The 25064-nt window shown below is 56.3% G+C and overlaps 4 protein-coding genes across 9 annotated transcripts in view; 2 read left to right on the top strand and 2 right to left on the bottom strand.

The window, feature by feature from the left end:
- Positions 1-515: 515 nt before the first annotated feature.
- On the bottom strand, positions 516-8602 carry LOC126062896 (ADP-ribosylation factor-like protein 16). 5 transcript variants are annotated; one of them, XM_049860909.1, is made up of 7 exons: positions 8497-8578; positions 8352-8410; positions 7756-7869; positions 7097-7212; positions 6780-6958; positions 5620-6644; positions 516-5433 (listed from the first exon to the last, which is right to left on the bottom strand). In XM_049860909.1, exons 1-5 carry the CDS (start codon positions 8555-8557, stop codon positions 6787-6789), a joined length of 522 nt encoding a protein of 173 aa, XP_049716866.1. In that variant the 5' UTR covers positions 8558-8578; the 3' UTR covers positions 516-5433; positions 5620-6644; positions 6780-6786. The 5 variants fall into 5 exon arrangements, with proteins under 5 accessions (XP_049716866.1, XP_049716868.1, XP_049716864.1 ...); XM_049860911.1 differs by having other exon boundaries at positions 5620-6958; positions 8497-8602; XM_049860907.1 differs by lacking the exon at positions 5620-6644.
- PDE6G (phosphodiesterase 6G) lies at positions 7833-14246 on the top strand. Of its 2 annotated transcripts, XM_049860914.1 has the most exons (5): positions 7833-8123; positions 10171-10356; positions 12354-12559; positions 13178-13218; positions 13716-14246. In XM_049860914.1, the coding sequence occupies exons 3-5, from the start codon at positions 12414-12416 to the stop codon at positions 13790-13792; spliced, it is 264 nt and encodes an 87-aa protein (XP_049716871.1). In that variant the 5' UTR covers positions 7833-8123; positions 10171-10356; positions 12354-12413; the 3' UTR covers positions 13793-14246. The 2 variants fall into 2 exon arrangements, with proteins under 2 accessions (XP_049716871.1, XP_049716870.1); XM_049860913.1 differs by lacking the exons at positions 12354-12559; positions 13178-13218; positions 13716-14246 and having other exon boundaries at positions 10171-10350.
- A 1868-nt stretch (positions 14247-16114) lies between these two features.
- TSPAN10 (tetraspanin 10) lies at positions 16115-24992 on the bottom strand. Its single transcript, XM_049861381.1, is given in 4 exon segments — positions 16115-16336; positions 16338-16512; positions 17541-18178; positions 24606-24992. Coding segments are annotated over 4 exon segments (1422 nt in total).
- The window catches only part of NPLOC4 (NPL4 homolog, ubiquitin recognition factor), a 65460-nt gene continuing 65226 nt past the window's right edge, over positions 24831-25064 (top strand). The window contains exon 1 of the mRNA XM_049859311.1: positions 24831-25005. Within this exon, the coding sequence (XP_049715268.1) occupies positions 24991-25005 (15 nt within the window). The 5' untranslated portion in view covers positions 24831-24990. The remainder of the gene's footprint in view (positions 25006-25064) is intronic.

Genomic DNA, 25064 nt, shown 5'->3' with positions numbered 1-25064 from the left:
AGCCATGAGTAAAGGACCACTTCCCGAAAACCCACCAACCGTGCAGGATGGGTTCTTATGCTGTGTCGTCACTCTCTCCTGGGAAAAATTTCTATGGATACCTGTGGTTATGGGGCCAGTGATTCGTACATTTTGCCCCCAAACAGGCTGTGGAGGACACCTGGAGGGGGATACACAGGGCCAGTTACCTGATAAGGTAAGCACTAATCTGTAGTGAACAATTTCACCTTTTCTCACATCAAAGACTCTGCTTCTAGGTATGGCTGGCGTCAGTCTCTCTCACAACCCCACAGCACCTTCCTACAGAATCATAGCCTCTTTTCAAATTTACAGTCCCTGGCAGGGGCGGATGACCTAGTAAGCAAGGTAAGCACGGTCTTACTTGTGCTCACTAATCTCTAGTGAACGGTTTCATGTGGGTTTCACGTAAATGGCATGGTGAAACTGTTACCAGAGAAAATCTGTCAGGTTTTTGTCTCTTTTCTGAATAAGAACAGTCAGAAGAAATCCACCAGTTTTTCCACCCAGGCAAAGGTTTATCATAGGCGGCTTGCCACCGGAGACGACAAGGGCCTAGGCAAGGCCTCCCCTGTCTCCCTGAGCACAGGCTGGGTTAGGGTTTATAAAGAGTTTTAGCCGGGAAGGACCTTGTTTTATTCACAGCGTTTCGGGGAGAAACGGTGGGGTTGGGGAAATCAAGTGTGCGCACGAGTTGAGGTCAAGGAAGGAAGCAGTGGGATGTCGCCCTTGCGCAGTCTTTCGCTCCTATGGTTCGAATCCCCTGACCTAGTTGTAGTGCGTCCGCCTTAGGGTCAGGGAGCGGTCACCTTTCCTCCTTTCCATGCAGGTTTCTTTTTCTGGTCTGATCTGGTTTTCCTGAAAAACAACTTTAAGGAAGTGAAAAACAACCCCAGGGGTTTTGACTGATATTTTTAAGTGACTTGTTTCTGGTGGTGTGGGTGAACAGTTGAGGTTATACAGGGTGTTCTCAGATCGTGATGTCTCTGTTGCCCACCCCCCCCTTCTGAGTCTCTGTCTCAAAACCACATGAATTTATTCACTACAGATTAGTAAGTACTTGCTTACTGGGTAATCAGCTCCTGAGCAGGTACGACATTGGTTAATGAACATTCTTCCTGAAGGCCTGTGAGAGCCAGCCCACATCTGCAGGTCACATGCCCCTGGAACCATAAGCTCTTCCTAGGACCCAGGGCCAGGACTCGGTGAGTAGCACCCTGCCCATGGCATCTGCCCCCAAAGCTGCTGGGCCACTGAGGGGATCCCCACCCCCATCCCAGGAGAACTAGGGCCTCAGACATTTACCATGGGTTAGGCATCCTAACAGGTTGTACCTGAGTTAGCTCAGCAAATCCAAGGCCTTGGTTGACAGAGGAAGAGACAGTGTGATGGGAGGTTTAAAAGTGGTTGGGAGGCGCTGGAGGGCAGATCAGCCTGCTCTGTCCAGCCAAGGCTGGTTGACCTCAAAGCCTGGGTGGCACCTTCTAGGTGCTGGGCACCTGTCTCTGCAGGGCTCTGTTTCTCCACTAGGGAGGGGGCCTTAGGAGTAGCCAGGGTGTGTTCCAGGGGGCACACCAAGGATCACACAGCACAACTTCCGGGAGCGTCGATTTGCCATGAAGGTTGACGTACATGTGTGAATATGTATGTGCACGAGTGTGTGCATGTGTGATATCTTCTATATCCACACACACACAAACCCTTGCACTTGCATGGCAGAACCCACCCAGTGCCCACAAATTTTGGTAATAGCGGCTTCCCAGGGAAGCCGGTGTTTTCTCTCCCAGTCACCAAACTGGGGTGGGGGGACAGGTGTCACACTGGTGAGCTGGGTGCACAGAGGAAGGGGTGTCCCTGATGTATGCCTGGCTTAAGGGCTGCACCTCAAAACCCCCTGAGGCCTTTTAGAAACCTGCGACCCTGGTACATGCCAGGCAAATGAGCTCAGACCACCTGGGGTGAGCTTCAGTTTAGGCAAAGCCCCGTTGATGGCTTCGACCCAGGTCAGCGTCAGAACAGACCTGGCACACCCAACCTGCAGGCGGTGGGGGCAGCAGAAGGCAGATGCTGACAACTCCCTGTCCTGCAGGAGGTGCTGGTGGGTGCCACGCTGCCTGCAGTCAGGGTCGGTTTAGGCAGACCTCGGGCTGTTCTCTGAGGTCCTTCCCCTGGGAGATGGGCCCAAAGCCTCTGACACACCCCTGCCCCAACGCAGCCTACGGCCATGCTTACACTCACACCCACGCAAAATCCAAACACACTACCCCCCACTCACAGGCACACATTCCCTGCTCACTCACCCCCAGACACACTCATACACATAACCAAAACACACATTTACACACACCAAACTCAGTGCACACTTACCCCTAAAAACACACCCTATACACACTCACCTCTGCACTCTCATGATCATGTACACACACCCAAGCACACTCACACATATGCACGCCCACGCTCACAGTTTACACACCACCTTTGCCCTCACCTCCTCCACTGCCCTGGGTCCAGCCAAGGCTCTGCCCAAGCAGCCTCCCCTCTGCACCCCAGCACGTCCAACCCCTCGCTTGCTCAGACCACACCTCTGGTGTGGGATACGCTCTCCTGAGACCACACCTCTGCCTCACTTCGCATGTCCCCAGGGCCTCCATGTCCTCCCTGGAAGTGCCCTCCCCTGCTGGCCTCCACTAGCCCGTGTTTCTCATTTTCCCACAGGGCACTCCTGAAAGTGGCCCTGAGCCTGTGTGATCACCCAGGTAAGAGTCCAGAGGACAGAGAGGAGGGACGGCCTGCAGGAGGCCTGCCAGGGCACTGCTGAGGGGGCAGGAGCGGGCAGGGGCCACGGCTTCTAGTCCAGGGCAGGGCACAACCCTTCCCACTCCCCTAGCCCACAGGACACTGGGGACACTGCTAGACTGCCCTTTGCCTCAGTCCTTATGAATACAAGTATTTAGACCAGAATTATAATCTCCTGGATGAATTTTCGTTAACAAAGACACACCCTCAATGCGGCCAAGAATGGCCCCGGCCTGTCTTCTCCCTGGCCAAGGTGGGGCGGTAGCTGCCTGATTCTGGCTGTCAGCCCTGGAATGGGCAGCTGGACCTCCTGGGAAGGTGGGGTGAGCCCCTGAGCACCCCAACTCGGGATGGCACTCATGGTGGCCCCAACCCCAGGCCCCTACAGCTGGTCAGGGAAGAATGCCTGCCCTGCCTCTTGCTGATGGGGGTGCAGGAAGATCCAGAGGAGGTGGCAGGATGGGGATCCGGTGGCCATTTGCCCTGGACCCTGCGATGGGGCAGAGCCTGGGCCTGCCGAGGCCCTCACCCACCGAGTCACTTCTGCTCTTCTAGGTCACCTCTGAAAGTGAAGGAAAAGTACAGAAAAAGCAAGTATTTCTTTTTTCACACCTTTTCAACTACCTTGGGGAATCCAAAAGAAACAAGTTCTGGAGCGGGTACACCCTGTTCAGCCCCTACACACTCAGGCTCAGCACAGCTGGGGACGCAGGACGGAGTCGGGCACCGTGCACTCCCTGTCCCTGACCACTCAGTTACTGCACCAAGGGTCCATGAGGATAGGGTCCACGAGGGGTGCCATGTCTGACTGCACCAGCTGGTTCTTCTTGGACGGCAGCACCAGCAACACTGGGGAACTTGCCAGAATGGATGTCCATTCTTGGGCCCAACCAATTTATGGTGTCAGATATTGAGGGCGGGTCCAGGCAGTTTAATGAGCTCCCTGGGTGACTGTAGGTGCTGAAGCCTGAGAGCCGCTGAGCTGGAGAGGTGCTGTCCCCTCTCTCAGACAGGCCTCCATCGGTTCCCTCCAGCACCTGGTGATACTCCTGCCCAGGTCCACAGCCTGCACCCCAGCAGGGTCCATTAGGGTTGAGCAGGGGGATTCCCAAGCTCCCCCCACCTCGGATTCAGCCCTGACACAGTGAGCTGAGCATGGCGTGTGGTGTGGATGGCTGTTTTCTAGAGAGAGCGGCCACTGTCCTCACCAATCTCCGTGATCCCACAACCCAAGTACAAGTCAGCACTGTAGCATCAGCAAGCCTCCAGTCAGTCCATCTAGACAGGGAAGGACCCAGGGATTCAGGAAGTGCAGGTTCCGGCTGGCTATGCGCAATGTGACCGGGACCTGCCAGGCCAGCACCCCTCAAATGATGGAAGGGTCCCCGTGGTCACTATCTGCTAAGGTTCTGAGTCTCAGTACCCTCCAGACACTGTGGGAATGCCTGGTGCCCTGGCCACCTCTGAGTGAGCTTCTGCCTGCCCACAGAAGCTGCTGCCCGCAGTCCTTGCCCAAACCACAGGCCACTCTTCCCTAGGTCCAGGACACGTTCTCAGGATTCATCCAGGACCCGTGTCCAAGGACTTCTTCAGAGAAGACATTTATGAAGAGCTACAATGTTTTTCAAAGCTGTTTGAGAAGTATGAGCAGGCAGGCCAGCTCAAGCTTGTCACCTTGGAGTGTGGAGACAACACACCTTATACATCATCATCCTTAAATACCTGTGTATCTCTGCCTGTCCGTCTTCTAGCCCACAACCTGGGCACCTCTTTACAATCTGCTCTGGGTCCATATTTTTATGCCCTGAAGGAAAAACGAGGTGGACAGAGGCCCGTTTCCCCTTCCTGGCAGGCCCCACACCAATGTCCAGGGTCCGCTGAGGGAAGACTATGTCCTGGCGCTGGCCAGGGTGGGACCACCGCAGTGACCAGCGGCAGGCTGGATTTCAGTGTTCTCAGAGGTGAAGAACCCCATGCTCTACAGGAATTAGGTGCTGGGGCATCTGGGGACCCAAGTCACTGCCAGGTCCTGGGAGGCCGGGATACAGGGGACTCAGAAGGTCCTCTGAGGCACCAAGAGCTGGGGTATCTCAGCTCAGTCACCATTGCCAGCTGCACCAGCCTCACTGGGAAATGACTGCTTTAAACACGTCCACGGTGAGCCCAGAGGAGACATGGGAGATAGGGCCACGTGTGATTCAGCTCGGCACTGAGGGTACTTTCGCCTTGCTGGAGCTGTGAGGGCCAGGGATATGGTGGGAGGGCCCCAGGCTCATGACTGCCCAGTGCTAACCTTGTTTCTGGGATTCTTATACCTTCAGCTCGAGAAAATGAAGACACCCAGTTCACAGGAATTCTTCAAGAACTTAAGTTTAACCAGGCTCTGCTGAAGTCCACCGAAACTGGGAAACGTCTGAGAGCCAAGACTCAGGAATCCAGGTTGTCTGTGAAATCATCTACAAGGACCTCGCGAGTGAAGCCAAGTCCATGTGCGCCTGTGGCTGCTCAGTGGCATGTAAGGAGTGGAACAGCATACCAACATCAAGGTGGCCTGTCTGAGAAGGCTGCACTTGGCGGTGGCCCAGGCCCTGCACTGTATAAGGTCAATCCAGAACCTTCCTGGAGAAAAGACCAGCAAAGAAGAAACATGGAACCCTTCAGACAGGAGCAAAAGCCAACATACCTCCACCTCCCCAGAGGGGCGCACTGCAAGGCGTACAGCTACAGGTGGGCAGAGAAGAACTTGGAGCCCTTGTCACCTCTGTAGGATATGCAACAAGCTCTTCCCAAGCAGGTAGAACCCACCACTTGAAAAGGGTGCACCCTAAGTAACAGGCTGAACAGAAAGTGTGCCGAAGCTGAGGCCCTGGGCCAGCTCCTCTGGTGGCTGTGTGGGGAAGGAGAGGGAGCGGACGCCTAGGCTTCTTATGTGGCTAGAAACAAAGAAAGGAATTTCTGTAAAACTCAGGATCCCACTCAGGAGTAGAGGGTTGAATGCTGGCCCCCCACGTCTAAACCCCTGGCATCTGTGACCGGTACCCTATCTGCAGACGGGATTATCAAGGACCTCGATGAGGTCATCCTGAATTAGGGTGGGCCCTTCATCCCATGTCTGACTTCCACATGAGAGGACAGGGCACGCGAAGACGGAGCAGAGACGGAAGTCACGCTGCCAACTCAAGGAGCTGGAGAGACGCCTGGGACAGATTCCCCCTCAGAGCTTTTAGGAGCCAGCCCTCCCAATGCCCTTGATTTCAGACTTCTGGCTCCTGAACTGTGAAACAATACGCTTCCGTTGTCTTAAGCCACCTAGTCTGAGAATCTTGTTACAACAGCCACGGGAAACCAACACACCAATCACAGGACTTCTCCCACCTATTGCTTCAGTGGAAATGAAGGTCACAGCACCCACGGGGGGACACATTCAAGCGCCCACGGGGACAGACCTCCTCTGAACCTGAGGCCAAGGCTCCTGGGCCTGGACCCAGGAGGGACTTGAACTTTCCGTGAACCAACGAGCCTGTGAGCACAAGGTTCTCATTTCCGTCTGTGATGTCAGGCTATCCATCTTGGTCGTCAGCAAGACACTCAGAGTTTGAAGCTTGTGAGGCCAGGTCTCAGTGCTGTGCCACCCAAGCCCCCTGGGGAAAGCTCAGCAGGGCTCCCACCAGGAGCAGGCAAACCCTACAACCCCCAGATGGTACCCCCAAGCAGGGTGAGCAGCCCAGCAGGCCTGTCCTCCATTCCCAGTCCCAGGGATGGTCTCTTCAGGGGCATCACGCCGAGGCTCGGTGTTTGGAGCGTCTGTATAGTGGGTGCCTCAGTTTACACTGTTACGGGAATTCAGCAGAGAATGAAGTTCTCGGGCTCATACGGGTTATTCTGCCCCTATAAGAACCAACCCTGGAGCCCTGGCAGCATCCCCCTCAGCCCCATTGCAGAGCGAGCCAGTCAAGTCGCCCCACCTGGCCGTCAACAGCTGGCTCTGTGGGTGCCCTGGAGCCAGCGCAGAACCCCTGCCAAGCCAGTGCCTTTGCGTGCACTGATTTCCGCTGTGGTGATGTTCTGCTTGGCACAGGCGATGATATCTGGGAGCCTCATTAATGACTTCAACTCCTCCACACTCACGTAACAGGGCAGGCCGCTGTGATAAAAGCAGCACCAGTCAGACCGGCAGCTGCCCCAGAGCCCCCAGCCAAACCCCATCCCTAAAGAGCCAACCCCTGGCTACACTCAGGAGCTCTGCCTGGGGCGCCCCCTCCCTCAGCTCACAGACCCTCACATTTTATTGAAGAGTATAAGGACAGATGCTTCTGCAAGTTGTTCTGCTGAAAGGAGACCCAGGAGCTGCGAACAGGACACAGACAGCTGTGTGGGGTCAGAGGCATCCAGCACAAACTGGGGAAGAAAGGAGAGATCAGGAACGCCCACACTGGGGATCCCCGGGGCTCAGCCCTGGCTCCAGAAGACAAGACAAGGTGACTCATAACCGAGGGCTCTCGTAACAGGCAGAAGCAGAGGAAAAAGAGTCGTGTGGGGTAACTTGGTATCCCTTCTTTCTGCCTTCCCCTCCACGGAAGCCTCCATTCATGTGGCCACCAGTTCTCTAAGGGTCTGGAATGTAGGGCCCAAACCTTGTCAGGATGAGGGCAGAGAGATACACATGTCACATGTGAACATACAAACCCAGGGGGTCAAGACAGAGAGAGGCAGGGACAGCCGTCTGCAGAGACCAAACACTGCCCTGGGCCAGCCACTGCGAGTGTAGCTCTGGAGCCTGCACAGTGGAGACCAGGCTTGGGTCCCACATGGGACTCGCTGCCTCGCCTACCACAGCCATCATAGGATCCAAACCCTGTGGCAGGCAAAGCAAGGCCCTGGGCTAGGCAAGGCCAGAAAGAACCCTACTGCCCAGAGGAAGTCCCAGGAGTCATGACCCACCAGGAGAGCATGGCAGTTTCCGTAGTAACTGGGCCAGATGGGGCTCATGCACCCCCCTAGCTCCCTGATGGTGATCTTCTTCTGGACCACGATGTTGGTGAGGTTAGTGCCCACCTGCGGGAGAAACAAGGAGATCGATAAGAGGCTTCTCCTCGTCAATCCTCAGCAGAGCCTGCCCAGCACTCTGCACCGGGATCAGAACCCAAACCGCCCTCTCTCCAAGGGCTCCGCTGAGGCAGAGTGGAACAGGAGACTCAAGGTGCTGCCAGGGACCTGCCCTCCACGCTGTGGCCGCAGCACCACCGTCCTCAGGGGAACTCGTCTTGTGAGCGGCCAGCCAGCGGGGTCTCTGGGGACAGGGGACAACTGTGAGGAGCAAGAGCGGCCCGCGGGAGGGAGAGGGTGGGGGGGCAAGAGCGCCCCGCGGGAGGGGGAGGTGGGGGGGCAAGAGCGCCCCGCGGTGCCGGTGGGGGCGGCCTCCTCGCGGAGACCCCACACGCCTCCCCGGAGGCTGGGCGTAGCATCCACCTCAACAGCCTGACGCGCTCGGCAACCGCGACGGCTCCCATCGCGAGGGACCTGCGGGTGGCACCTACCGTGGGCCGCGTCGGGGGAGGGTCCCCCAGGTCGCCCTTCCCGTCATGGGCGCTCAGCTGTGCGTGCGGTCAAGGACCCGAGCGGGGCCGAGCGGAGGGACCCCGCGCACCGCACACCCGCCCCCCGTCCGGTGCGGAAGGATATTCTGCAGTCGCTTCACCAGCAGCGTCTTCCCGACGCCCGCGGCCCCTAACAGGAGACACATGCCGACACCGCCCTCCCCCGCCGGCACCCGTAGCTCGGCGCCGTGGCAACGCAGGGCCCGCCCCCGCCTCGCGCTCATTGGACGGGCCCCGCCTCCGGACTTCTCATTGGCTCTCGGGGCTCATCCTTCCCAACAGGCCAGGTCCAGTCAGTGCAGATCGTTTTCGGGGGAGCGGAAAGGTCCCGCCGCCTTACTGCTCTAAAACCCTGATTGCTTAGTCGTTAAGGGCTATGGCTGCTACGGACGGGTGTTCAAATCCATCAGGCGCTCCTTGTAAACCCTATGGGGCAGTTCTCCTCTTATAGGGTCGCTATGAGTCGGAATTGACTCGACAGCAACGGGTTTGGTTTTTTTGGTTTTCCCCATTTCTGAAGGAGCCCAGGTGGCGCATGGCTAAAGCGTTCGCCTGCTAACTGGGAGGTCGGCGATTAGAACCCACCAGCCGCTCAGTGGGAGAAAGATGTGGCCATCTGCTCCTGTAAAGATTCCAACCGTTGCCATTGATTCTGTTGGTACTCATAAAGACCCTAAAGAACAGAGTAGGAGTGCCCCACAGGGTTTCCACAGAGCGGCTGGTGGATTCCAACTGCCAACCTTTTGGTTAGCAGCCAAGCTCTTAACCACTGCGCCACCAGGGCTTCCCGTAAAGGTCACAGTCTTGGGAACCCAATGGGGCAGCTCTCTGTCTTAAAGGGTCCCTGTGAGTTGAAGGGGACTCGACGGCAATGAGTTTGGTTTTTGGTTAGGGTCCATCTCTGTCGGAGGTGTAGAGCTGGTCCTATCCCAGTTCCGGAGCTCTTGGTCACACAATTTAGGACAGATGATGGGGGGCTATGTGCGCCCTGGCCCCTTCAGTGAAAATGCACTGTTTATGGAAGCTGGGGTCTGTACCCTATTGCTCAGCTTGGAGCCTCCCTCCTTCCTCCCTGGACGTGGTTTCAGGGAGGACCTCATGTAAGGAGGCTTCCTTGCACTCAGAACCTGCAGGCTGAGCATCTGAGCCTCATGGGGTGGTCCAGTGGGTAGAAGATAAATTCAGGAGTTTGCTGTACTAATTGAATACTACAGAAAACAACAAGGCTCTTTAGCTCCTGTGTCTGTGTCCAGGGATGATGGTGCAGGCAGAACCAGAGTGACAGCATTTCACAGTGTCTGTCTGACCATCAGGGCTGCCTGAGGCCACTGACCTGGAGAGAAAAGCTCACTTCTGAGCCTGAGAGAAGGAACCAAACACTGCCCTCCACATCCACTCTGCTAGTCCCCATGGCCCCTCCCAGGCTCCCTTGGGGGCCAAGACACCACCTCCCACACCTCCACAGGGGTCAGAACCCTACTCCCATCCTCCCCCTGCCCATCCACCCCCAGGACACCACCCCCACACTCTCACCTTGAGCTAGAGGGAGGGATGAAAGATAAGGCCAAAGAATTTGTGGCCAGACTGAAGTGGGCCTTGAGGGCCATGAAATCGGAGTCCTCAGAGTTCAGGGGACCAAAAGGGAAGGGGGAGGTCTGAGACAACAGCCAGTGCCCTTTCCTGCCCTGACTGGTGCCTTCAGAGGGGCAGTGTTCTACCCCTTTCCAGCTGTTCAGACCACACTTCTCCCTATCCTTAGCCCCCTCCCCTCTGGCTCTCCTTGCCCTGCTCCCCAGCCCCCTCAACCTCAGCAGGGTGTGTGTGGGTGGAGCCCTGGCAACCTCATCCACTTGAGTCAGCAAGCAGAGTCCTAATCAGATTAAGCCCAAAGCAGGATAAATCCTGGGCCAGCACCCTGTGGCCCCCTGAGACCTTCGAGACCTTGGTGAGTAGTGCCTACCCTTGGGACTTTGCTGGCAGCCACTTACCCAGTAGTGGGAGAGTGGGAAGACGCAGGCAAGGGGCCACTTGCCTGAGGGTGGGGTTGATGGGAGGCCTGGGTCTATGGAGGTCCACCTTGTTCTTCCTTCTCAGAGGATGCCCCAGCTGGCCAGCTGGGCTGTCCTGGATCAACTCTCCGACCAGTGCTGGTCTGGGAGCCTCAGGTCACACCTGCTCTCGTGTGGGACCAGCTCCAGGACAGCTGGGGTAGGGCAGCCCATGGGGACAGCCTCTGATAGTTAGGAGTCTATCAGGGCCCAGAGCTGCCCCAACAGCCTGTGGCTCCAGGGCTGGATCATCAGCTGGGCTGGCCTTGACCATCTGGGGTGAGGGGTAGGTGCTTCGGGGTCTGAACAGCCATCTGCCTTGGTACCTATGTGCTCTGACTTATGAGCCCTGGCTCCTCTAGCTGGTTCTGGTCCTGGGGACAGAGGCTGAGCCTTAGGGAGGAAAGGTGCTATGGCAGGGTCAAAGAATCCCAGGTGCTGGCACACCCAGAGCCTTTCTTCCCAGAATGGGCCACTTGTCATTGCCTCCGATCTGTCTCAGCAAGCAGCTGGCGGTGCCCAAGGCAAGTCGGGTATCTGCCCACAAGAGGGGCAGGAAAGGGCACCCCACAAGGTGGTCCCTAGAGCATCCAGTGCCGGGGGCATGTTTGTGTCATGTGCTTAGCCTAGAACCTTTTGGCAGCATGTAAGGTCCCAGCAGCCCCCTGGGGTATTAGGAGTCTCTTTCTGGTGCTAATAGGCTTAGAGGAAGCTGAGCTGCCCGTGGGCAAGGTTGCCGGGGCTTTGGGCACCTGGGGAGAGGGGGAGGAGAGGTCACCCTGTGCAGGGTGTGTAAGGACTCCAGCCTCGTTGGCAGGACAGCAGGGCCCTGCTCAGCCGTGATAGGGTGCCCGGAGCCCAGAAGCACAGCTGGGCATCCCCAGCAGAGCGGACCCTATGAGCTCAGCACTTCGCGATCCTCCTCCTGCCCCCTGAGCCTCAGTTTCTCTGTGATACAGAATCATGAGGGTGCGGCTACATCTCAGGGTCATTCCAAGACAACTCCCCCACCACACAGCAGATGCCCCCACCAGGCACCTGCACTTCATCAACACTGTTGGGTGCCCGTGTGGCGCATGTCCCTTGTGACGGACAGGATCGTGTCCCAGCCCCTGGGTGCCAAAGGCACGTATATGCCAGGAGGGCAGACAGTAAACACCAAAGCAATGAAGGCACAAACAGTTGCAGGGCCGTGGCAGTAGACCAGGTGACTTGAGAAATCGGCTACAGAGAAGGTCAGGGCCTGGGGACACCCATGGCCACAGGGGTGAGGACAGCGTCTCTGAGGAGGGGACACTAGGGCTGAGGCCTAAAGGGGCAGGGACAAGTTGGGGGGTAGAGGGAGGGACAGGAGGGGTGTACCCCACCTTGGGTGAGGGAGGGAGGGGAGATGAGGCCATGCAGGCCTGAAGGCGGGTAGGCCTCTGGCCCTGATTCCACCCGGCAGGAGCCCACAGAAGGCTCTGAGCAGGGATCCAGGCTATTCCATAGGGACCCCCAGTCGCAAGGGGGTTGGGATGAGAATGCAGGGGGAGGAAGCAGATGAGCAAGGTGCCCGGGGTTGGGGGGGGGGTCCCTGCAAGGGGAGGTAGGAAGAAGTGGCAGGAATTGGATGTGGAGGGATGGAAGAGGGTGGGAGGCAGGGGGGCGCCCAACATGTGTGCCACCCAAAATTGGGGTGTTTCCTAGGAAGACAAGATGAGGGAGAGGAGAGTGTTGGGGGCCCCAGTGGCAATGACAGGTGGCCCTTGGTAGGGCTGCTGTCCAGTCAGGCTGAGGGAGGGTAGGGCCTGGGCCTTGTGTCATGGGGTTGAGCCCTCCTCACCCCCGGAAGCAGCCTCAGGGGTGGAGCGGGAGGGAGGGCTGATGAGACCCTCCCCTGCTCTGCCTCCAGCCCCCTGTTTGAGGGAGTTCAGAAGCCCAGGGTCGCTGCAGCATCCCCACCGGCCTCGCCATGAACTTGGAGCCGCCAAAGGCTGAAGTTCGGTCAGCCACCAGGGTGACTGGGGGGCCTGTTACCCCCAGGAAAGGGCCCCCCAAATTTAAGCAGCGGCAAACCAGGCAGTTCAAGAGCAAGCCCCCCAAGAAAGGCGTTCAAGGGTAAGCAGAGATGCGGAAGGGGCACTTCTGAAAGGGGGGCGGATGAGGGTCACCCTGAGGCAGCCAGTGGGGACTGGGTTGGCTTCCCTGCTGCAGCCTCGGGGCGGGGGGGGGGGGGAAGGGTGGGGGAAGGGCCTGAGCAGGGTCTGTCTTAAGGTCTCCAATTCTCTTGGATGAGAGGACTGTAAGGGCTTAGGCGGGCTCTTATCCCTAACTCCAGATGCCACTGCCGAGCAGGTCTGGAAAACGCGTACCCACGCTGATACCTGTCTGCACACACACCTCACTGCCATGACTACACACACACACACACACCCCAGAGCACACTCGCAGACATCCTGCACTCTCAGGGATTTATGCTCACCATAGCCACACACCCACATGCCCCACCCCACAGTCTTCCACATGCACCTGCTGTGCACATGTGGGTGTGTCACTCCCCTTTCCCTTCACCCCACAATTTTCCGGGCGGGAGGGTCCCTTTGTGCCCTGGCCCGGCCAAGTAGCCAGAGGTTGGCGTGGAGACGCAGAGCCTGGTGCCTGAGATCTGAGGAGGGTCCTGACTTTGAGCCTTGGGCCATTGACCCGGTGCCATCTCTGACTGCTGTGTCCTTGCAGGTTTGGGGACGACATCCCCGGCATGGAAGGCCTGGGAACAGGTATGACGGCCTGGCTCCCCGCCACCCCCACTGTGCCTGGCATGTCTGCCCCTTTCCAGGCCCCATCGCTTCCCTCCAACGGCCCTCAAGGCCCGGTGCCCCCTGCCTGCCCTGGGGCTCACTTAGGGAACAGCCCCCCAGGCAGACCTTTATTTCCTCTGCCAACACCAAGCTTCAGAGCTCACTGAAGTGAGACTCCTCCCGATCCACGGGTCCACCCAGAGCTGGGCCGTGGGGGAGGGGACTGGGGAAGAATGGGGAGCCCTCGCTGTCCCCTTCCCCTGCCAGCAAAACCCCCCTTCCCCAGCAGGGAGCCCACTGGACAACAACCCCTTCCCTGGGAGCTGGCGTGTTCCCGGAGGAGGGCCCTGGTCCACGACCTACCTCTCAACCTCTGGAAATTCTGGGTCCCCACTTGGGCTGTGGACAGCAGGGCCCTGAGCGGGGGAGCGGCCCTTGGGCCAGGGACCTCTCCCAATGCCCAGCCTTGCCCGCAGACATCACGGTCATCTGCCCGTGGGAGGCCTTCAACCACCTGGAGCTGCACGAGCTGGCCCAGTATGGCATCATCTAGTGCCTGCCCCGGCCCACGGCCCTGCCCTGCTGCCTGGTCTGTTGCCCATCAGGAATCCCGCAGAGGACAGCACCTCACCATCCAGGTGATCGGGGGCCTAGATCATGCTCAGAGACCAGAGCAAGGCTTCAACCTCCGGTACCCGGACTCATTTTACCAGGGCCCCATACTCCTGCAGCACACCTGCTCACCTTACCAGGCCCTGCTTACTGCTGGAAGCACTGGCCCACCCCTCGGCCTGCCCTTGAGGATGGAGGTCTCCCACAGGCCATGCTCAGGAGAGGGTGGTAGACCCCAGACCCACCCCCTCCTGTGGCTGGACAGTGGGGGCAGCCTTCTGGGCACTCCCTACCCAGCTCTTCGTAGCTGGGGGCCTGGGTCCACCTGGTCAGATGAGGGGGTGGCAGGGGCCTGGAGCATCAGAGAAAGCCAGGACGCTCCATCGCCCATCATCCCAGCGTGGTCCCCAGGGCTGTGTCTGTTTCGAAATAAAATTAGCTGCCGCCCACCCTAGTCTGAGGTGTGCCATGAGTGGAACAGAATCACAGGAGGACCCTGGGCAGGGACCTTCCACAGAGCCACGCATGTGGACAAGGTGCAGGGGGCAGGCACTGGGGCAGCAGGGACTGGCCAGGTGAGGAGGAAGGAAGCCCCTCGGCTCACAAGCCCTCCCCGAGCCTTAGCCATGACGACTTGGCACCACACAGCCAGGCCATGTGCATGTTCGAGGTTGGCAGACCTACTGACTCCCTGAGGGTTAGCCCTGCGGCCACCATCAGTGCTAGCAAGAAGAGGGAGCATGTGGGGGACCAGAGAAGGCCACAGTGAAGGTGGGGCTGCCTTGGGCCTGAGACGATGGGCAGGCGGGAGCAGCAGAGAAGCATGTTGGCCGTGACTGGGGTCTGTGCCTGGTGACCACTGTAACAAAACACCACCAAGTGGGCAACTGGAAAGAACAGAAGTGCGTTGTCACAGTTCTGGGAGCTAGGAATCGGAATTCAGGGTGTCGCTGTCCAGGAGGATCCTTGCCTACCTCAGTCTGGCTTCTGGTGGATCCTGGCAATCCTTGGCCTGTGACTGCATCACTGTGTCCTCCCTCACATGGCATCTTCCCTCTGCATCTGTGTGTCTCCTCCTTATGAGGACATCAGTCTCTGGACCAGGGCCCACCTCGTCCAGCGTGGCCTCCTCACCAGGGCCCACCTCGTCTGGCGTGGCCTCCTCACAGGGGCCTGCCTCGTCTAGTGTGGTCTTCTCTTACCTGATGGCATCTGCAGAGATCCTATTTCCAAACAACTTCACATTCGTGGGTACAGGCAAGAGGTGGTTAGGGCTTCAACGTATCTTTTTGGGGGACACAATTAAAACCATAAAACCACCCGCATGCTCATCGACATGAACTGGTTCTGTCCACTCCGGTCTATTCACAGGCAGCAACTAAACGAGACCCCCGAGAGGACCCTCTGTGTGGTTGTGGGCCATGCAGATGGAAGGCAACGGGGCCAGAGCAGCAGTTCCCCTGGGGGGATTCACAGGGACGGGATGAGGGGGTCTGGGGGCTGGAGCTTGGTTAGCTGATGGCACCACAGGTGTTTACAAGGTGAGCATTTTCCACACTGGACATCTAAGATTGGCGTAATTTACTGTGTGAATGCTACATCTCGATAAAAAATTTAACCCCCTCAAAAAAAGAGCACCCTGTCCCTCCCGATAGGCAGGGCCTCACCCTCACCCACCTCAATGGACCAAAAAGGAAGGCGGTCCCCCTCCTCCTGCCAGGGCAGTCCACAGTGGCCTCTGACTCTGCCCACCCTCTCAGGAAGGAATTACCATTCCATTGTACTGGTGGGTGGTGGAGCCTTGGGATGGTCCTGAGGGTTAGAGTTGAGAATGGAGACTCTAGGGTGGGAACCATGGGTTGAGGCCTATGGGGTGGGACCAGATTGAATCCTGGCCTCCCCCTCCCCACTGCCTGGGAGCCGACCTTGGCTGGGCAGCACCTTTGGAGGTTGGGGTCGGCATGCAGCCTGCCTGCAGCAGCATCAGCAAATGTGTGGGCAGGGCAAGTCAGTGGACAGAGGGCAAATGTTTCCAGAAGCCAGAGTGCAGGCAGACAGAGGCACAGGTGGCTGTCGGAGTGTACCACGGGGGCGACAGACCTGGGCAGGTGGCAGCCTGTTTGGGGACAGGAGCTTTGGGGAGGTATGCACGCAGGTGAAGAGCACAGGTGTCAGAGGTGCAAGTGCATAGCACCCAGGATCAGGAACCTTTCTTGGGTGAGAGAAGAGGCCTATAGCCGAGACCCCATCCCGGCCTGGCCACTCATGCCCTCACCCGGGCTCCTGGGAGGGACGGGGAAGCGCAGTCGGGTTGGGTTGGCAGCTGGCTGGGCTTCCGCCCTGTGTCCTCTGCTGCCCCCTTGAGCTTGGCCAGGGTGCTCGGCAGCTGTGCAGCCAGCAGGAGCTCTGTGCCCTGGACCACCATGACTGCTATGGCGCCACCACCCGGGGCGCGGGTGCTCTGGTGCAGCCACCACCGCAGGCAGGCGTGGCCCGCAGCCCTGCAGGTGCACCACTCTCCCAGCTGCAGCCTCGCCCAGACGCAGGGCCCTGGAGCCACACTGGGTGTTGATGGAGGCGCCATCTTCCCCGGGGCCTATGCAGCAAGAAGCAGGGAGGCTGCAGGCCTGGACTCCGGCGGAGCTGCAGTTGAAGTACCTGCAATGCAGGTGGATAAAGCGTCAGTCCAGGGGGGCGGCGACTGCTCTGGGGCCTGACGATCGTAAGAGCCTCCTACCCGCCTTTAGACTTCCATGGTCATACACAGGCACATGTGTGCACAGGAACACTCATACACTTTACATGTGCTCACACATGCACATGTATGCATGAACACTCGTGATGCATGGTTGCACACGGACAGGCATGCACATACATGTACTCATATGATACCCAGGTTTCTATAATGTACCCCACCCATGGTGGCCCTCTGCATTTTAGTAGCTGTCTTGGCAGGAAAAGAAATAAATATTTAGTGAGACAGCTGAAGGGGAGAGGAAGGCATTTGATGAGGAGTGCAGTAAGCCCACCTCACCGGGCAGATGCTGCGGAATGGGTCTGAGCCACAGAGTTGGCTCAGAGAGGGTGGGCTGAAGGGTAGCCCTGGCAGGGGCTTCCAGATGGTCTGCAGGTCATGGCAGGAGCAGTGAGTCTGAGTCTGTTAGTGTGTGTGTGAATATGTGCACGTATGAGCACACGTGAGAGTGTGTGTGTACGTGTGAGTGTGTATGCATGAGTGTCTATGTGTGAGCACACTAGTATGTGAGCACATGTGAGTGTGTGATTAGTGTGTACACATGAGTGTGTGTGAGCATGTGTGTAAGCACATGAGTGTGTGAGACTGGTGAGTGTGTATGTGTTGTGAGCACATGTGAGTGTGAGATTAGTGAGTGTGCATGTATGTGAGCATTTGCGCATGTGAGCACACTAGTGTGTGAGCACATGTGAGTGTGAGGTTAGTGAGTTCGTACACATGAAAGTGTGCGCACGTGTATGTGAGCACGTGTGTGTGAACACGAGTGTGTGAGATTGGTGAGTGGGCATACGTGTGCTGTGTGTGTGAGATTAGTGTGTATGGTGAGTGTCTGTGTGAGCATGTGTGCATGTGAGCCTGTTAGTGTGTAAGCACAAGTGATTGAGTGTGGTCAGTCCTCCCCTCCCCTGGCCCCTCGCCCTCTCCACCTCATGGGTTCAGCTGCCAGTCCCAGTAGGAGGCAGCCCCACAGCACTGCAGCCCTAGCTGCACCTGGTCGAGGAGGAAGCACAGGTCTGGGTTGTCCTGGTAGTGGGTGATGACCATGTGCAGGGCGTGGTCCAGGCCATCCTGCAGTGGGCCCTAGAGGGCCACCACCAGGGCGCTGGCTGTGGCCTCCAGCAGCAGGAAGGCGAGGAGGCCGGCGGAGAAGCAGCGCAGAAGGCAGGTGTTCTCACAAAGGGCGCCCAGGCAGCCTGCCAGGCTCACCACGCTGACGGCCAGCCCCCCCAGAGCTAGCCTCAGCATGGGGTCTGCAGGCAAGGCACACCCCCGGCCACTCCCTACAGGCTCCTTGACAGCCAGGGCCCAGAGCCCAGTCGCCAGGCTCAGCAGGCCCAGCAGGGAGAAGAGGAAGTTGGACAGGAAGGCCAGGTACTTGAAGCAGGTGCTCCTTGCAGGGAGGTAGGTGACTGGGCTCCCTCGAAGGCCATCCCTCCAGGACTGGTGCTTGGCCCCTGGAGGACAGCAGCCGCTGTCCCAGGCCCTCAAGTGGTCCTTCTGGGGTGATGGATGTGGGCTGCTGGAAGTGGGTGGGCTGCTGGTGGAGGGGGGTAGCTCTGACCCCACAGCATCCTGCAGGGGAAGGAAGGATGTGGGACCTCAGCAGTGTGACCCCATGATGACCAGTATCATGGATCAAATTGTGTTTCACAAAAAGTGATGTGCAAGTCCCAACCCTTGTACTGGTAAACATGATCCTGTTTGGAAATAGGGTTTCCTTTTGTCAAGCTAATGAGGTCATACAAGTAGGGTGGGTCCTAAACCTAATCCTTCCTGAGAGGACCATAATACACAGAGGAAGACAGATGCCAGGTGAGGACCCATCTGCAAGCCCAGGAACACCAAGGCTGCCAGCAGACACCTGAAGCTAGGAGAGAGGACACATCATGGATTGAATTACGTCCCCCCAAAATACCTGTCAACTTGGCTAGATCATGATTTCATTGCATGATTGTATGATTGTCTACCATTTTGTCATCTGATGTGATTTCCCTATGTGCTGTCAATCCTTTCACCATGATGTAATAAGATGGATTAGTGGCAGTTATATTGACGAGATCTACAAGATTAGATAGTGTCTTAAGGCAATTTCTTTTGAGATATAAAAGAGAGAAGCGAGCAGAGAGATGGGGGGACCTCATACCACCAAGAAATTAGCACCGGGAGCAGAGAGCATCCTTTGGACCTGAGGTTCCTGCACTGAGATGCTCCCAGACCAAGGGAAGATTGATGACAAGGACCTTCTTCCAGGGCCAACAGAGAGAGAAAGACTTCCCCTGGAGCTGGTGCCCTGAATTTGGACTTCTAACCTACTGGATTGTGAGAGAATAAATTCTTCGTTAAAGCCAGCCACTCATGGTACTTCTGTTACAGCAGCACTGGATGACTAAGACAGGCCCCCAGAAGGAACCGATGTGGTCCGTCTCTCTCGGTGTCCACACTCAAGGGTACTCAGTCGTAGGGCTAACTGGGCTGGTTTTGTGTTGGGGGCGAGCAGCCTGGTCAGCTCCCACCTCCTCTCCTGAGTGGTGAGGGCCCTCTGGTGACCCCAACAGGCTCAACACGGCAGGCACTTACAGACAAACTCAAGCAGACCTGCTTCAAAGTCGGGGAAGACATAGCTCCACGGCCACGTGCCTCCACGCAGGAAAGAAGGGGCACTGGGCCTGCATGGGCCAGACGGGCAGGCCAGACAGGTGGGCTGGAGTCATCCTGCGTCACACAGCAGAGGGCAGGAAGGGCAAGGAGCACATTCCTAGCTGCTCGCTTCACATGGAGTCTCCTTAAGCCTGCGGGGGCAGCAGGGGTGGTCTTTGCCACCTTCAGGAGACCCACACGCCCACAGGCCCCAGAGCCAGGACTCAGACCCAGCCCAGCAGGACAAGCTTGAAGGCCACACCTCCCTGTTGTCCAGGGTCTCTGAGGCCACCTCCCCCGCTCTGTGCTCCCTAAATCTACGCCCCCCACCCCCCACAAATCCCACTCTTTCTGATTGCCTTAGTGCCCTAGGGCTGCTATGACAAAAAACACCACAAGGGAAAGAACAGGAATTTACCATCCCAGTCCTGGAGGCTAAAAGTTCAAATAGGCTGCTCCCCCCCAACACAAAACCAGCCCAGTTAGCCCTACGACTGAGTACCGTTGAGTGCAGACACTGAGAGGGATGGGCCAGGGCCCTGCCAGGAGGCTCCTAGGGCAGGGAGAGGGGCACCCATGGATGGGGCTGTGCAGGACACAGGGCCCTCATGGTGGCGCCTGCCTTGCCCTTCAGTGTGACCTCAGCCAAGCCCTGGAGCTGGCCACACCAATTGCAAGTAATAAAGAGGTGTTCTTTGGGGTGTGGAGGCCTCGATCTCCCCTCTCAGTGCAGAGAAGCAGGTCATTGATTGCTGAGGCTTGGGGAAGCCACAGGCCTGGTCCACTTGACCCCCTCAATGGACAATCTCGGTTTTAAATCTTCAGCCCCTCCTTCCCACCCTACCTGCCTGCAGGTGTGGGAGGAGGTTCCTCTGTGCCGGGGGCGGGGGGAGAGATGCAGCCTTGCCCTGCCTGCCCCTACGTGCCCCAAATGCCCCTACCTGTACTACCTGTCTCTGTCTGCTCCTGTTGGAGAGACCTGCCTGCGTCTAGTTCTGCCAGTGAGTGAGTCTGACCTGGGGAGAATTAGAAAGTGCTGGCCCTGCGCTTGGCCAGAGCCGCCAGTCCAGCTTCCACCATCTGTCTGACTCCTGGACCAAGGATGATGGCTCCTTCCCTCTGAACTCAGAGGAGAGGAGAGTGGTTTATCAGCCAAACCCAACCAGTAAGTAGGAGCCGTGGTCAGACCAGGGTGCCAAGGTTAGATCAGTGTGCCAAGCTCACACTGGAATGTCAAGGTCAGACCGGGGTGCTAACGTCAGGCTAAGGAGCCAGGCTGGCAGGACGGATGCTGCAGAGGTGATGGGTGGCATGGACGAAGGCAAGGCTGGCCAGGAGAACAGTCACCTTCCCTCCTTCTCAAATCTTGAGCCAGACATGGTACCCAGAGCCACAGGGGAGACCTTCCAGAGTCATTGCCCAGGGATCTGAGCTAGGCTGAGAGAAGCATCAGTGGGAGTGGGGACAGGCAGAGTAAAAAGACCAAGGGGGGTGTCACAGGCAGAGGGGGCCAGGGAGGGCACAAGGGAGGCCTGATGGCCCATCCCCAGCATGGATGCACCTCATTGCTGCATCTAAGGGCAAGGCTGGGGTCACCCTTTAAAGTTTGGGTGGATGCTGAGTGGGGAGTTACTGTGCTGGTTAGTAAGCCCCACCTCCCACAGGGATTTGGGGCTTCGGAACATCTCCAACCCTGGTGAGGAGATGGGGTGCGGCTCACCTGGCCAAGCAGGGGGCTTATTTCCCCTCTCTCCATCCTCCACCGGAAGGGAAAGCCCTTAGCCCAAGAGTAGGGCAGGTCTTCCAGTCTCTGTGCCTCTCTGGAGCCTCTGCCAGACACAGTGGTCACAGGCCGATCATGTGAGGCATCACATTCTAGGGCTTACAGCAGACTTGGCCTATAGAGATGCAAGTGGTCTTTCTTGCCCACCTGAGTCCTCGCCTGGTCTCTGCATAACCCCAGTGCCTGGGGTACTTGGGGGCTGGCCTCAGGAACACCATGCAGGGCCCAGCAAGGGGGGGGCCTCAGCTTTGCTCTGTCAGTGTTGTGGATTGAATTGTGTCTCCCTCAAAAGAAATGTGAGTCCTAAACCCTGTTCCTGTGAGTATGACCCTGTTTGGAAATGGGGGTTTTCTTTTGTTATGCTAATTAGGCCATAGGGGATGGAGTAGATCCTAAAGGTAATCACTTTCAAATCATATAAAGGTCAGAATAGAGAAACACTCATGCAGGGGGAGGGCAGACACCATGTCGCAGCGGAGACAGATGCATCTACAAGCCCAGGAAGGCCAAGGATCGCTGGCGGCTACAAGGAGTGCTGGTGGAGCAATGGTTAAGTCCTTAGCTGCCGACTGAATGGTCAGCAGTTTGAACCCACCCAGTGACTCCTCAGAAGAAAGACTTGTTGATCTAGTTCTGTAGTAAAGATTACAGCCCAGAAAACCCTACGCTCTCATATGGGGTCACTGTCAGTTAGAATCGACTCGACAGCATCTAACAACAGCGTTAGGAGCTGAAAGAGACAAGAAGGACCTTCCCCTACAGCCAGCCCCTTTATTTGATAAGAGAAAGCAGGAAATAACCTTAACTCCAGTAGGAATAACAGGCCAAGACTGACTCTAGGTTGTCTGGGTAAGAAACTGGAGCACTATGATATCCTTGCAAATGAGATGGGCCTTGTTCAAAGTGTGCTGTCAAAATAATTCTTTGTGCTTTGACACTGTTGGGCTGCGACAAAACATCGCAGAAAACATGTCCCTCGTTTGAACCTCTTCCCCCAGTGTCAAGACCTCCACATCTGGCTCCCCTAGATGCCACCCCATCTTGTTGAACGGCTCCATTTCCACTCATATGTCTCAAAAACCTTGGTTCAGCCCTTTGTTTTTCTCCTATGCCCAGTTCATCAGCTAATCCTGTCATCTCCAGTGTTTGTTCTGGAACCAGCCACCTCTTGACCTTAGCTGCCTCAGGGGTCTCCCTGCTTGTCCTCCTGCCACTTCTCATCTATTCCCCATTTAGCCTCCAGAAGGATCCTTCTAAGATATAACAGAGAGCACATTTCTCCTCTGCTCTCAACCCTCCAAAGGCTTCCCATCATGCTTACAAAACAAGATCCACAGGCCATTCTGCCCACTGTGGCTATTCCTTACTCAGCTCTACCCTTCTCCTCATTCATAGCCTGACAGCCACATTGTCCCCTTCGTTGTTCCCAGAGCATCCAAACACGTCCCACACCACTGGACCTTTATACCTGCTATGTCCCCATCCTGTACCTGCATAGGTCCCTTCATCTGGGACCACAAACCTCACCTCTTGGAGGTCTTTCTTGACCATCTTATTTGAAATAGCTTCATCATTCCATCCCCTTCCTTGCTTTGGTGGTCTGCATAGCACTTCTCATTATCCCACATTACACATTTATGTGCTGATCTCTTTATTGTCTGCTCCTGCTGGTAAATTTCATCAAGGCAGGGATTGCTCTGCCCTTTCCTCAGGATGCAGACATGCCACGCATGAAGTAGACACTTAGTAAATGGCTGTTGGTGGCACGAATAAGCCAAGTTCAAATAACTGCTGCAACCGAGGCCATAGAACAGAAGGTATCATCAACACTGACACTGTAGTAGTAATGAGTGTCAAAGAAACGAAGCAGTGAGGGAAGAGAAGGAAGTGACAGTAACAGTGTCCTGGCCCTTTCAGCAAGGGAGATAAGCAAAGACAATTTGAAATTGAACCAAACGCAGATTTTAATCTCTTAGAGGTTTTCATAACTTTTTAAAAATTGTTTTGTTGTTGTTAGGTGCCATCGAGTTGGTCCGACTCAGCGACCCTGCGTACCACGGAAGGAAATACTGCTCGGTCCTACGCTATTCTTATAATCAGTGCTATGCTTGAGCACATTGTTGCAGCCGCTGTGTCAAGCCATCTCATTGAGGGTCTTCCTCTTTTCTGCTGACCCTGTACTTTACCAAGCATGATGTCCCTCTCCAGGGACTGATCCCTCCTGACAACATGTCTGAAGTATGTAAGATGCAGTCTCACCATCCTTGCTTCTAAGGAGCATTCTGGTTGTGGCAGATTTGTTCATTCTTTTGGCAGACCAGAGTATATTCAATATTCTTCGCCAACACCACAATTCAAAGGTGTCAATTCTTCTTCGGTCTTCCTTATTCTTTGTCCAGCTCTCACATGCGTATAATGCTGTTGAAAATACCATGGCTTGGGTCAGGGGCACCTTAGTCTTCAAGGTGACATCTTTGCTTTTCAACACTTTAAAGAGGTCCTTCGCGGCACATTTGCCCAAAGCAATGAGCTTTTGATTTATTATGGTAATCGTTTTATAAATTAAAATTGTTTTATTATGGTAAAAATATATACACAACAAAGTATTTGCCAATTCAACATTTTTTACATGCACAACTCAGTAAACGTTGGTACGTTCATCATGCTGTGCAGCCATCACCACTATCCATTTCCAGAATATTCCATCACCATTAACAGAAACTCAGTGCCCCCTAAACTAAGACTCCCCCTTCTCACCCGCCCTGCCACCCCAGGTAACCCCTAATAAACTTGAGTCTCTAACATTTGCCTATTCTGATACCTCATATAAGTGGGATCACACAATACTTGTCCATTTGTGTCTGGCTTGTCTTGCTTGGCATAGTGGTTTCCTGGTTCATTCATATTGTAGCATGTATCAGGGCTTTGTTTATCCTATGGCTTAGTATTGTGGCATCATGTGGATAGACCACATCTTGTTCATCTATTCGTCTGCTGAAGGACACTTGAATTGTTTCCATGTTTTGGCTCCTGTGTACAGTGTTCCAATGAACACTGATGTACAAGCTCTCATAGCTTCCCCCCACCAAGTATAGGCAAGATCAGCCAGTAGGTGCAAAATGAAAATGTGGGGCAAGGCCCTTATTCAATAACTATTAAGAATTTCAAGATGTTGTCAGCAGAGCATGAAACCAAGCACCAGGCTCTTCTAAGCAGCCCAGGTCACCAGCCCATGAAGCTCCCCCTCATTATATATTAAAAAATAGTTATGTTTTAGAATATTATACCGCTCGTGGGGAAGAAACATTTATCTCAAATTACATTTAGATTCATTTATTTTTCTTATGTCAAATTCAGGGGAAATACTTTTTTTAAAAAAAATAGGTGTGATCTCACCTCCCTGAACCTTCCTCTATTTATACGCACATAGCACATGTTTTGAACACTATTTTCCCCAGATGTAACCCAGCAATGATTATTTCTGCGTGAGATTTCGCATGCTTGCTTTTGTTTCTTCGTTGGACTTCTCCGCATTGCTAGAATCTTTAACAACGGGCACATGTCATTGGAAAAAATTACGCCATCTTTCAAAATCGTTCCTCGTCGCGTGATGAGCTGAGCTTCACGCAGCTGGGCGCCGCGGGCCGGGGCGTGGCCAGGCAGGGAGAGGGGCGGGGCCCCGCGGTACGGCTCCGCCCGCTGGCCCAGTGCCGCGCTGCGCATGTGCGAGCCGTTGGTGGGCCGGAACCTAGTTTGCGGGGCTGGGCGCTGGGGGGAGCAAGTTGAGCGAGGCGCTGGGACGTCGGCGCTGGTGGAGGCCCGGCGGGTGAAGCTGGAGCGGCGGTGGCGGCGGCGGAGGGAGGCCGGGGCCGGGGCTGAGGCCGGGGCTGGGACTGCGAGGCCTTCGGGGCGGCAGGCGGCGGCGGCGGCCCGGGGCTCGAGCCCGGAGGGAGGAGCGGCCGCCATGGCCGAGAGCATCGTGAGTGGCTGCGGCCGGGCGGGAGCGGGGCGCCGGGATGAGGCAGCAGATTTACCGGC

The sequence above is a fragment of the Elephas maximus genome, chromosome 19 (assembly GCF_024166365.1).
Source record: "Elephas maximus indicus isolate mEleMax1 chromosome 19, mEleMax1 primary haplotype, whole genome shotgun sequence".
NCBI classification, from domain to species: domain Eukaryota; kingdom Metazoa; phylum Chordata; class Mammalia; order Proboscidea; family Elephantidae; genus Elephas; species Elephas maximus.
The sequence above is the reverse complement of the archived record's forward strand: the minus strand, read 5'-3'. Positions and strand labels throughout refer to the sequence as shown.